General features: G+C 43.3%; 1 protein-coding gene and 1 long non-coding RNA gene across 12 annotated transcripts in view; one reads left to right on the forward strand and one right to left on the reverse strand.

Annotated features, from left to right (window-relative positions):
* Window positions 1-4,574, reverse strand: part of ZMYM4 (zinc finger MYM-type containing 4) — a 140,885-nt gene extending 136,311 nt beyond the window's left edge. For 3 of the 11 annotated variants that reach the window (XM_077844796.1, XM_077844793.1, XM_077844798.1), the window contains exon 1: window positions 4,422-4,571. Coding sequence is in view for 1 of the 11 variants with exons in the window: in XM_077844792.1 (XP_077700918.1) it covers window positions 4,422-4,460 (39 nt within the window). In the remaining 10 variants the exon portion in view is untranslated. Of the gene's footprint in view, window positions 1-3,646; window positions 3,801-4,421 lie in introns of those variants that run through there. The other 8 variants (XM_077844801.1, XM_077844802.1, XM_077844797.1 and 5 more) reach the window with 5 other exon arrangements.
* Window positions 3,098-13,251, forward strand: part of LOC144281905 (uncharacterized) — a 40,944-nt gene continuing 30,790 nt past the window's right edge. Inside the window, exon 1 of the long non-coding RNA XR_013350291.1 lies at window positions 3,098-3,796. This is a non-coding gene — a long non-coding RNA (uncharacterized LOC144281905). The remainder of the gene's footprint in view (window positions 3,797-13,251) is intronic.

A 13,251-nucleotide genomic window follows, 5' to 3' on the forward strand; every position in this document is an offset into this window, starting at 1 on the left:
ACAACTTTCTTCAAGCTCACACATACACACAAGTATAGGGATCCCTGGGTGGCACAGTGGTTTGGCGCCTGCCTTTGGCCCAGGGCGCGATCCTGGAAACCCGGGATCGAATCCCACGTCGGGCTCCCTGCATGGAGCCTGCTTCTCCCTCTGCCTGTGTCTCTGCCTCTCTCTCTCTCTCTCTCTGTGTGACTATCATAAATAAATAAAGAAAAAAAAAAAAAAAAACATACACACAAGTATAGACACATATGTGGGAAAGCAAAAACAGTCAGTTTTTACAAAAAGGTAAGCATACTACTTATACATATGCTTATCTTTCTCTTCAGCATACCAAACACCTATGCTTCAAATTTAATATACAAATTTAAATATGAGAATGGATACAACTTACTAGACCATGTAGTAACATACATTTACAAAAGTCATCATTCTGTATGCAAACTTTGAAAAGATATAGGGATTTCACCAAAAAATATGGCCACCAGATTTAGTGAGATCTTGTGCTTTGTAAGTGTATTATTATAGCATTATAACATAATTGCACTATTTACAACAAGCCTAATGAATTTTAAAACTTATGTTAGAAAATAAAAATTCTACAATCTAAAAAAAATGCATAAATAAGATCTCAAAAATATCCTAACAACTTTTTTTTTTTTAAGATTTATTTATTCATGAGAATACACAGAGAAGAGAGAGAGAGAGGCAGAGACACAGGCAGAGGGAGAAGCAGGCTCCACGCAAGGGGCCCGATGTGGGACTCGATCCTGGGTCTTCAGCATCACACCTGGGCCAAAAGCAGATGCTCAACTGCTGAGCCACCCGGGCTACCCCCAAAATATCCTAACTTTATTATTTATTTTATTTATTTATTCATAGAGACACAGAGAGAGAGGCAGAGACACAGGCAGAGGGAGAAGCAGGCTCCATGCAGGGAACCCGACGTGGGACTCGATCCCGGGTCTCCAGGATCACACCCCGGGCTGCAGGCAGCGCTAAACCACTGAGCCACCGGGGCTTCTCCTAACTTTAAAGTAAGAAAGAATGTATATGTGTATGAACTTCATATGAACCTGGCAATGATTGATGGATATAATGCTGACCCACCCACATACTTAGCTTCCCCAGGTTTGCAAAATGAAAGACTGGCATTCCAATATAGTCAGAATACAATCAAATCAACCTTATCTAATGAATACCTATTGTTCTAATTGCCCACAAGCATAAAAATAAGACACCAGGCAGGCCTCCACAGAATTTAAGGTTATTAACCCAAGGGTCTTAAAAAACACTCTCCCATCTAACCATAATCCAGAACAATCAGAAGATCCCTAAATCTGGATCCATAGGAGACAATTTGCAGTATAAAGAATGCTATAAAAGATTTACTAAAGCTCCCAAAATTACAAAGCAGATAACTTGGTACCCAAGCCCTTCCAGCCTGTACTGTAACAGGTGAACATTCCACCAAAAATCAATGGTACGTCTTTTTGAGTTCCTATTATGTGGAAGTCACAGGCACTGGAGACCGCAAAAATGCAATGAAATGAACCCTATCCTAAAAGAATTCACAACGTAGCGAGAGCCAGAATATATTGTCCCAGATGATCATAAATACCACAGCATTATATCTAGCTTACAGTCCAACAACCAGCATAGGTGCTGAACAACTTTTTGTGACTTATGATTATTATAAAGGTCAAAGCAGTGAAGCATCATAAATACAATACCATGTCATCAATGCAAATTTCAGATTAAATACCCAAAACTTACTACCTAGGCCTAGACAATTTTTTTAGCTGCCTCAAAGCAGTCAAATTACTTAAAAAGATATTGCACTTTAACACATAATCCCCACTAATCTGTTTAGAATACACATACGGAACCCACATGGAGTTTAGTACACATCAAAAAAATGAGAAAAAAAAGCACATGTATCATGTGTACAGTTCAAGATAACCCTACTGAATATTCTAACCAGGTATCAAAAATAAAATGAAGGCACGCTCCTCTGGCTCAGTCAGAGCATGCGGCTCCTAACCAAGGGTGGTGAGTTCAAGTCCCGCTTTGGATAGAGCCGTAACTTAAAAAAACAAATGAAGTAAAATAACTTTAGAAAATGGATCATGGAGCCTAAAAGGGAATGACTGTAACCTTCCTCCACAATGAAAATGGTAAAGTAACGGGTGAAACCTGTAAAAGTGCTATAAATATTACATGATATTAAAATATAATACTTTAGATTACTATACATGTGGCACCTTTAAAGTGTATTAAAAGAGGAAAAAAGTATGTGAAATCTAGTTGAATTTGTTACCAAAGTGCATAGATGTTTTCCAGAACATTCTGTCTCATAAGGTGAATGACAAAAGCACTAGTAGCAACTGGATTCAGAGATCTCCTTGAATGAACATTACACATCTAAAGTAATTTACCCTGTGTATTTTAATTAGTGGACCACATGCCATGTGAGTTGACTCAAATATAAGGGGGATCCAGGTTAAACTGACTCACTGCTTGAAGTGTAATTTAAAATTTCAAAATACGTGCATTCCATACCCAACACTTAAACTAAATAAACTATCTGATCTACTATTTTCCAGCCTCACTTGTTCTAGGTGTGACCAATTATTGCATGAAGAAGATCTAAACTTCTATAAACCTAAGACTAGCAACATTAAATTTTAATTGCTCCCAATACTACAATGAAATGCATTAAAATAACGGATAAATAGATAAAGGGGCTAGATAATACAAATAAATACGTGATAAAACCAGAATCTAAGTAATGGGTATACGAACGTTCCCTGTAAATTTTTCCAATTTGGCTGTGTGACGGAAAATATTTCCTAATAAACTGTCGTAGGGGAAAAAAGAAAAACGATTGGACATTTCTTCGGTTATTTATGATTTGTTTTTAGATAGGCTCCGCACCTATCATGGAGCCCAAGGCAGGGCTTGAACTCGAGACCCTGGCTGGGATCAAGACCTGAGCTGAGACCAAGAATCCTACAATCAACCAGCTGAACTACCCAGGAGCTGCTATAATTTAAATTGCTTTTTAAAAGGAAAGAAACGTTAAGCCTGGCGTCGACACAAGCATTGTAGTCGGGACCAACCTGAATCCAACTCCCAGAGCTCTCTGATCTGAAGTATAATTACTTAACCTACCTAGGCCTCTTATTTCTTCATCTGCAGAATGGGTTTCACGTAGCTAACGTGAAGTTACATTCTTCCTACAAAGCACAGCGCCAGGCGCATCGTGAGCGCTGCAAAACACTAGCCGCGATTCCTTACAAGAGAGCTCGCTAATTGTACACCACGTCCAACAGGCACCATCAATGAAAAAAAAAAAGTAAGTTAGATTTTTGTTACGTGCTTTGGCTGCACGCTAATTTGATCACTGGGTGACCATTCCCGAAAGGAAGATTCCCCAATAGGAAACTTTAACCTCCCCATGCTCAAAGTAGGGGGAAGTTTAAAAAAAAAAAAAAAAAAAACTGAAAAATATGGCTCAATCGAGAGTATTGTTCTCCATCTGGAAATGAAATTAAAAAGATAAAAAAAACTATTGAAAATTAAGAAAAGTTTCAGGACGAACTTTGAAAGGCACTCGGCGGCTCGCATGGACCACCGGCCTCACCTCTGCAGGTTGGGTGGGGGCCCATCGTTAGGGCAAAACTTGTCCCACTCTGCTCCTCGTCGGGAAGGAAGGAAGCTAAGCCTACAACATGACGTTTAGGGAGGCCGGGATCGCTACGGCAGGACACGCCAAGGACCGCACCGCACGCAGGTAAGAGCACCACCTCCGCTTCGGTCTTGATAACGGTTACGGGGGGGGGGGGGGGGGTAGGAAAGAGGAGGGGTAGGGGAGAGGAGGGACGGGAGGGGGGCAGCAAGATATATTCGCGATGGGGGGGTGGGGGGCACCCAAGGACCCCCCCCAGGTCCCTCCTCTAGAGCCCCGTCCACCCCTCATTCCCGCCACTGCCACCCCTACCTGACCTCCCCGCCCCCCCCCCCCCCCCCGGGGTTAAACTTCCAGACTCTGATTTTACTAAAGATGCCACTTAAGAACCTGACACCTTCCCTCCCTGGCTCCACGTAACATAACCCACGCCCCCACCCCACAGCGCTGGCAAAATAAAAAAATTTAATAAATCATTTAAAAGAAAAAGGAAAAAAAAAAAAAAGAGCAAACAACAACCCCCGCCCCTCCCCCTCCGGCCCAGCGGCCAATCTTTGTCCCACCTGCCGAAGGAGCACGGAGCAGCGCGCCCCTCGCGGCCCCCCCTCCGCCCCCCCCCGCCGCGCCGGCCGGGCCCCCAGCGACCCCCGCGCGCCCCGGGTCGCGGCCGCCGCCCCGCCCCCCCCGCCGCCCGCCGCCCGCCGCCCGACTTCGGCCTCACCTCACCTACCCTCTTTCGGGGGCCGGACTCCACCTCTCTCTCCGCCATGTTGGGCCCCGCTCGGAACCGCGGCGGCGGCGGCGGCTCCTCCGGGCCCCCGGCCCCCGCCCACACTGCAGGCACGGCCGCTCGCGGCGGCTTCCCGGGCCCCAGCCGGGCCCCGGCGCTCCGAGCGGGGAGGGGGCGGATGCCGCGCGCCGGGCCGGAGAGCCGCGGATCCCACGGGCGCGCGCGAGGGCGGTCGGGCCTGCCCGGGAAACGGGGGCGACGCGGGGCGGGGGAGGGGGCCGGGACTCGGGGGGTTAATGGCCTCCGAGGGGCCCCGGGAGCAGGATTATTTTCTCTCACAGAAATTCCTCCGCCTGCGGTTTCTTAAAGGGATCACCAAACCAGCCCCTTGCGCGCGCCGAGGGTGCGCATGCGCGCCGCAGGCCCCGCCCACCTTTCCCACCAAGCCCCCGGTCCTGAGCGTGCGCGGTGAGTGGCCGAGGGTAGGCCGAGTCCTGCGGGCCTCTCTGCTGCCAGCAGCTGCTCCCACCACTCAACTATGGCCGCTGCCTTAAAGGGACCATGACGCGCTGATGGGGGGGCGGGGGTCGTGCAAGCAATCCATGGAATGACAGCCTGGAGGACTGGGTGCGATGCCAATGAGGGGTGCACGTCCCCCTCTTGCGCCTGGCTGCGGAGGCAACCCTTGGAAAGGCAAAGTGACGACGAGCTGGAGTTCTCAGTGGACCTCTGAACGTGAAGCATCCCAACCCAAGAAGGGACAGGCCCGTCACCTCTGGGAGACCCGCACTGACTTCCCATACACAGCCCCACTGCGAAGGGGCCGCCCTCCAGCAGCCCGACCTCCACATCAGACCCCGCGGGGATTTGTGAAACCCAAACCGACACCCGGAGATGATGATCTCCATGGTTCGTCCTCAGAGTGTGTGCGTGGACTTGGAGCTCAGGACGCCCAATGGGGACATTGGTCCAGGAAAGCAATTTATTTGCCCCAAGGCACCGAAACGCCCGTGTGAAATCAGGATCAGCCTTCCAAGGCTCTCCAGTGTGCCAACCTGCCTTCCAAACAACCAAACAAAAAAGATGTCAGTCTCCATGCAGAAGATCAGAAATGGAAGTTCCATGATGCTTCAAGGATGTTGCGACTCTTGGAAGACGTGGTTTGCAGATGTTGTGTGTCCTCATGCACCTGCATTCAAGGAACTTCGACACTTTGACTTAATTCGGGATGATCATCTTAGTTCCAAGCAGAAAACCGAGACCTAGATTTTGGGGCCTATCTTGCCCTAAAATGGAAGCAGAGGAAGACTGAAGACAATGTGGGCTTGATTTAATTCCCTCGCCTGTAGCGGAGAAAAAATGCTCTCATGGAATTCATGATGATGGCTTAAAGACTATTGAGTAAGAAATACAAAAAAAAAAAAAAAACTGCTTCTTGAAGGTCATTCCCCTCCCAAAGCAAGAAACATTCAAATGCAAATGAGTGACGCCTGAAATCGCAGGATGAGAGATCATTTATGACTTTGCTGTGTCACTTGGTAGCTGTTTTGAAACTGAAAAGTTTCCCAATCCATCACACCTTGCTGGAAACTCACCTGGAAGTTAAGGCTATTGCTGGAAGTAGCGATGCTAGTCCTTGCTTAGGCCTCTTCATTCTTTTTTTTTTTTTTTTTTTTTTAAGGCCTCTTCATTCTTAATTTCACTTCTTGGTAGGAAAGAGGAAAGGACAAAAGAATGTATATGTCTAAGCTGGAATTCTTAAAACTAGACCCTTTAGTTCCAGGTTTAGGGCAAAAGAGGAAATTAAAAAGAGAAACCAAAAAAAAGATAGTTTTAGAGAATGTGGGGATGCGTGAAAGGTCTAGGGTTTTCCTCCTGTTTTATGGGCAGTGGGATGCTCCGTTCTAATAGAATCTGACAGTTTAAAATGGAGTTGCTTAATTTGAAGTGGAGATGGGAACCGGTAAACTGCTCACTCATCCTTCCCCTTGTCCCCTCTCCTCCCCCATGCTCCCTCCCACCGTCAGGGAAATGTAGCATTTCTCAAAACACAGTTGAAAGCCATTGATTGAGTCCAACTTCACATCATAAAGGTAGAGCCACCGAGGCTCAGAAACTTGTGTGCATTCACACAAAGGATTAATAACTGCACCAGGACCGGAACAGGCATCTTGATCCCAAGCCTAGCACTGTCTACTATAGCACACTATTTCTAGACACATTAGGAATACGTTGGGTCTTGAACAATAGGCAAAATCTGTACATTCCAGATGACGAGCATATCGAATGTTTAGTGTAATCATCCATATAAGAAGGAGAAAAAAGAGAAACAACACTCAGCATTGCAAAGTTAATCATATTATCCTGATTTTATAGGATAGACTTCTAGACTTTTATAGGATAGACTTCTAGAGGTTAAGTACAAGGTCATTCATCAAAGAAGCCAAGTCAGAATTCAAAGGCTTTTTCTTTCTAGCTTATTCAGATATATCATAATTTAGAGGTTTCTGACTAGCTGCCTTGCAGATAAATCTTCCCCACAGATATGTGTTGTGTTGGCACCATGTATATCTACGTGATCTTGGTCAAGTTACTTTATGCCTCAGTTTCCTCATCTATAAAATGGGTTGTTGGGAGGATTAGTATTTCTAAATCGCTTAGAACTCCTTTGATTCCTAGCATCATAGGAGTATAACATTTTATAAATTCTAGATTTTTTACTTTTTTTAATTAAATGCCAGCGTTTAAAATAGGATTATGTCATGCACAAATCCAATTTTCTGACTTCTTTAAAAAAAAGGGGGGAGAGAGTATAATGGTATAATACTTTGCAAATATCAAGCTGATTCATTTTAATTTTCTTCTTTAGATCATGTTCCATCATAGACTCTTGACTGAAGTGGAGCTCTGAGACTTATTTCCCTGATCAGGAGAGAGTAGAATGGGCTTAGTAGAGAGAAAAAGAAATTTGCTAAATTTCCTTAATTCTATTTGACTTATAAAATTCAGCACATAGTGAGAATCTCATTTCTCCCAGACTCCAGAGGAGATGTTCCTTTCATCTGAGACAGATAAACCATGAAGCTGTGACATAGGGAAGTAAAAGAAAAGCCTGAGTCTTAGTTAAAGGGTAGAGGAAAGAAGAAGGAAAGAGGCAAGTGATGGAGAGACAAGTAAGTCTATCTTCCTACTCTAGCTCTTCAAAAAGAAAGCTCTCTTGCTTGGTTTCTGTTAGGGATTCCAGGGAGAGATGATCTGCAGGCAATATCCATACCAACAGGCAAACAGGCACCTAAAAGTAAAAGTAATGGCCTTGTGTAGTTGAGAAGAGAGAGCAGGCCCGCAGTTGGTCCCTCAGAGTGTCACTTAGGGGTGAATCCAATTTTCATGGGTCTTGAAGCTTATGTGATGGGGACAGGGAGAAACAAAACGAACTTCCATATACAAAATTAGATAGCAGGTGTTGAAAGAAGTTCTGCAGGTGAGTGGCCTTTCACCCCACTGTGATTTAGACTGTATCCAGAAGTTTCCACACACCCTGCGGAGGCATTGGGAAGGTAGCTGTGAGATTAACTGGCAAGAATAGGGGCAAGAAAAAAAAAAAAAAATAGGGGCCAGTAGCTCTGTAGATCTCACCAGACCTAGAACAAAAAGTAGTAACATCCAGACCTCAGGAAGCCCTGAGGTTTGCCTCCAGGCTCTTAACAAGCTTAGAGAGGCCAGGCTACAAGATAGAGGACTCACCGGCCAACAGGTTGCTGTGAGCATCCAGAGAAGTCAAAGTAGAGTACAAAGGACATCAAATGGATCCAAGGTCTCAGGCTTCCTGAGATGCAGATGCCCTCTGAGGGACGTGTGCAGAGGTAGAGAGCAGCCATCAAAGACTTGGAGTTTCTTCCCAAAAGAGGTTATTACCTAGAGGAATTCTATCCGTCAGATTCAAATATGTTTTAAACAAAGCAACATTTAGATATATTAGACAAAATCTGAGGATGTCGAAAAGAAAGTAAAAAGGGCATTAGGATAAAAAGTGACTGGAGGAGGGCTACTTTAGTTGGCTAGTTAGTTGATTAGTTTCTCAAGAACTTCTAAACTCTGATGGTGAAAACCTGAACAAATAGAGAGGGGGTTGGGTATCCCCTCTTGTGGAAGGCTGCTTGTAAAGAGACAGCATTCTTCTCTCCCTGCTACCTGGGAGGATAGTTTCAAGAATTCCACAATTATAAGGAAGGATCTTCATTTTCCTCCTCTTTAACCCCTGCCTTCTCCCTACGATAGGAGGAGGAGGAGCAGTGTTCTGCTATCTGTCCCTTGTTGCTCTCTTGGGTTTCTTGATGCCGTAGGAACCCATTTATCTTCCTTGATAGAAATGGAAGGAGGGAACCCATTTATCTTCCTTGGTATCACTCTATATAGATTTTCATGTGCCCTTGATAGGTTCTATCATCAACTGACTCAACTGACTCGTCAACAGACTCAAATCTCAAAAGAGGACAGATTTTTACATAATATAGAATAGGGGTCTCTGTCAGCCACTGAGTGACCTTGAGCTAGTCCCCTTCCTTTATCAGCCTCAGTGTTCTCATAATGTGAAATAATTAGAATACCTTAGGTTGGGCCTCATTGTCAGCTCCAATTGCTTGGTGATGGCTGCTGGGGCCATGGTGTACAAAAACATCTGTTGGGCTACATTCAGGTTCAATAATTGATTAGTGATGTATTCCTCAGATGAGGGATGGAAATGACATCACCCATCACATATGCCATCCCTTGGCTAACTGAGCTATTAATTATTTCCAATTCTAGATTTCTTTGATCTTGTCATTTTTATGGCTGCTATTGAGATCTATCCCAATTTAATTGCACTGTTTTGACTATTTGCCTTTGTGCCAATGGGAATGGAGAGGAGAAGGAACAGGAAAAAAAATTGATATTCCAACTTGACACTGCCCTTTGAGGAATGAAGACCCAGAAATCTGGTCTACTGCTTCTCTTCGAACCAAACCCAAGTCAGCAGAAACTGGAGAAGATGGATTCTTTAGTTAAGAGATAGCCCTTGTTTTTCTTGTCCTAAATGGAGAAATCATGCTTATCTCCTTTTCAGAACACCAGGCCATTATGTACAAAATTCTGACTTAAAGAATGACTTTCAAATATTATTTAATAAAAAATTAAATTAACAAACAGTATAGAGATTCTCATTCTGAAATGAGGACAATGGAAAAACTGAAATTAAAACCAGTAATAAAATATATTTCTACATCTATTTGAAAGAATAAAAAATAAAAGTAAGAAGAACCATGGAAACTTTTCAGCTTCCATGACATGTGGGTCTGAGAAGAATGGTTTGGAGGACTGAACACCTAAATGCAAATAAAATAAAAACCTGCCTACCGAAAATGTTAAGAAAAGGGGAGAATATTTCATTTAATATGATAATATTTTCATTTAATTGATTCATGTCATAAAAAAGTTCTAAAATTTGGAGTGTGATTATACAATTCAAATAAAAACTATTCAAAATGGAATTTTTAACTGTGGGGCACCTGGGTGGCTCAGTTGGTTAAGCATCTGCCCCGTATCAGGCTCCTTGTTCAGCAGGGGATCTGCTTCTCCTGCTCCCTTTGTCCCTCCTCCCTGCTTGTGTTTTCTCTCTCTCTCTCTCTCTCTCTCTCTCTCTCTCTCATTTGAATGAATAAATAAATAAGATCTTTAACATAAAAAGAATTTTGTTATTTGTTATTTTGTTATTTATTTAATTTATTTATTATTATTCAGACATAATTAACACTCAATGTTACATTAGTTTCAGATGTACAGCATAGTGATTTGACACAGAACAGAATTTATTTTTTTTATTTTATTTTAAAGATTTTGTTTATTTATTCATGAGAGACACAGAGAGAGAGAGGCAGAGACATAGGCAGAGGGAGAAGCAGGCTCCATGCAGGGAGCCTGATGTGGGACTCGATCCCAGGACTCCAGGATCACACCCTGGGCCACTCAACCGCTGAGCCACCCAGGGATCCCTCCAGAACAGAATTTAATCTTGATTTGGTGAAGACTTCCCTCTAACAGAAAGTGTAGGAATTTGGGCAAAATCTTTCCTGATTTTGACATACATTGGAGAAATAAGGGATATTCTGTTTGTCATTTTTCAAGAGTAGTATTCAGGAATCAGACAAAAAAAGCACTCCTGATTTGAAGTTATTTAGATTCTTTATGACAAGTTTACTGTACCTTTTATTACTGGATTGTCCACATTTTTATATTTTTATATTTTTTTAAAGATTTTATTTATTTATCCACATTTTTTTAAAGTTTACTTACTTATTTCAGAGGTAGAGACAGAGAGAGAGAAAGATCATGAGCATGAGGAGGGGCAGAGGGAGAAGCAGACTCCCCACTGAGCAGGGAGCCTGATGCAGGACTCCATCCCAGGTCCCCGGGATCATGACAAACAGTTATGCAGCTGAGCCACCCAGGAGCCTTGGGTCAGAGCTTCCAAAACCATTGGAATTTCCTAAAGGTTGAGTGTGATAAAGATGTCTTTTGTCATGTTAATGAGGTGACTGTTTCAAAGCTCCCAAAGGTGGGATCTGGTTCCCTGAGGACCAGCTCTGCAATTAGAGGATTGAAACATTCAGTGCCACCCCCTGACCTCCAGGGGAGTGAGAGGGACTAAGGGTTGAATCAGCCAATGGCCAATAACTTAGTCAATCATGATTATTTAATGAAGCCTCCAGAAAAGCCTAGGAGGTCACCTCTGTGGTTGTTTTTGGAGAGCTTCCATGCTTGGGGGATCAGAATACCTCAGTGTATCATCAAGCTACACCCCAGGCTCCCGAAGGACAGAGGCTACTTTGTTGGGAACCTCACCCTATGTATCTCTTCATCTGGCTGTTGACTCATAACCTTTATCATATCCCTTAATAAAAATGGTAAATGTGAATGTTTCCCTAAGTTCTGTGCGCCCTTCTAGCAAATTAGTTGAACCTAAAGAGAAGGTTGTTGGAACCTCCAATCTGTAGCCTTGTCAGTCAAAAGCCTAGGTAACAGGCTGTATCTTGTGACTAGTGTCTGAAGTGGAGAGTAGAGGGAAATCTTGTAGGACTAAACCCTTAACCTGTGGCATCAGATTCTACCTCTGGATAGATAGTGTCAGAATTGAGTTGAGTTTTCAAATCACCTTGCTGGTATCTCTGAATTGCTGGGTGTTGTGAGGGGAAGGGAGAGAACGTACCCCCCAAGATTGGAATTGGGTCCAGGCACTCTAAAAGACCCACTAATGCATGAATGTTTACTGAGTGTATAAGACATGCTCAGAGATGGGAGTGGACTTGGCTTTACAGGGCCTGAAAAATGGGAACTTTCCCAAATGGGAGCTCATCCATCACATAAGTCATTAGCTGATCTGAACATCAATCCATACCCTTCGCTGAACTCTAGAACCTCATATCCACTGCATGATGATTTAACATAATTAACTTATTTATAAACCTGGCACATGCCAGAAATTAGAGGTGACAAGATAAACAAGATACCATCTAAGATGGACATATAATAGACAAACTGGTTCTTAGGAGAAAGATAAATATGCAGCATAGTGGGGAGCCCAGAGGAGAGGTACCCAATTTGTGTAGACTCCAATTACTGCAAATATGTCACAACTTGAACTCATTAACTCTGTCCCCACTCAGACTGCCACATGGAGAAGCTAAAACCCAACTATGGGACCTGACATGACTTGTGAGAACCTAAGTTCCTTCATGGCAACTCTATGCTATAAAGTCCCTGGAGATCCCCCAGAAGGTCTGGTGAGCTGAGAAAGCCCTAGAATTAATTTCAGAAAAACTGTAGTTTTTGTTCTGATTCCATCTGTAATTGTGAAACCTAAGATAGGTCGTTTCATCTTTTGGGGGCTTTTTTTCTTATGCCAAGGAGTTAAAAACAACTATTTTGACCTTCAATATATGATAACTCTGTTATTTTATAGTAGAAACCTGAAAAAGCTGACATTCATTGCTTAGGGAAAAAAGCTCCTATCACAAAAAGTAGGCAGGGCACTTGTCTGGCTCAGTTGGTGGAGTGAGTGACTCTTGAACTCAGGGTGGTGAGTTCGAGCCCGACATTGGGTGTTAAGATTCCTTAAACATAAAATCTTTTTTAAAAAAATATGGAAGGGATGCCTGGGTGGCTTAGTGGTTTAGTGCCTGCCTTTGGCCCAGGGCATGATCCTGGAGTCCCGAGATCAAGTCCCACATCAGGTTCCCTGCATGGAGCCTGCTTCTCCCTCTGCCTGTGTCTCTGCCTCTCTCTGTGTCTCTCATGAATAAATAAATGAAATCGTTTAAAAAAATAAAATAAATTTAAAAATATGGAAGAAGGATCATCTTCACTAGTATATTTACTGCATTTGAAATGTTTTCTCTGCATTTATTTTTTAACAAATCCATGTTAATTTCTAATACACTACAGAAAAGGTTTATATTTGGGTCTCTCTGCCTTACAGTCTAGAAAGGGCTACTTTAGATATAGTAGTCAGAGAATTTTTTGCTGAGGAGGGAACATTTTAGCTGAGACTTAAAAAATGACGAAAAGCCAGCTGTGCGCAAATGTGTAGACAGAGCATTCCAGGAAGAGAGATCGGCAAGCGTGAATCTGCGCAGCAAGAACAACTCAAAGTGTTCAAGAACAGCAAGGTGCCAACGTTACTAGAACCAATGAGAGAAAGTCAGGAGGTTAAGTCAGACAAGTAGAGACCATTGTGAGAACTTTTCATTTTATTTTGCGTATGAGAGAAGGACATTGGAAACTTTAAAAAAGTGTG

This window comes from Canis aureus, chromosome 13 (assembly GCF_053574225.1).
Source record: "Canis aureus isolate CA01 chromosome 13, VMU_Caureus_v.1.0, whole genome shotgun sequence".
Taxonomy (NCBI): Eukaryota; Metazoa; Chordata; class Mammalia; order Carnivora; family Canidae; genus Canis; species Canis aureus.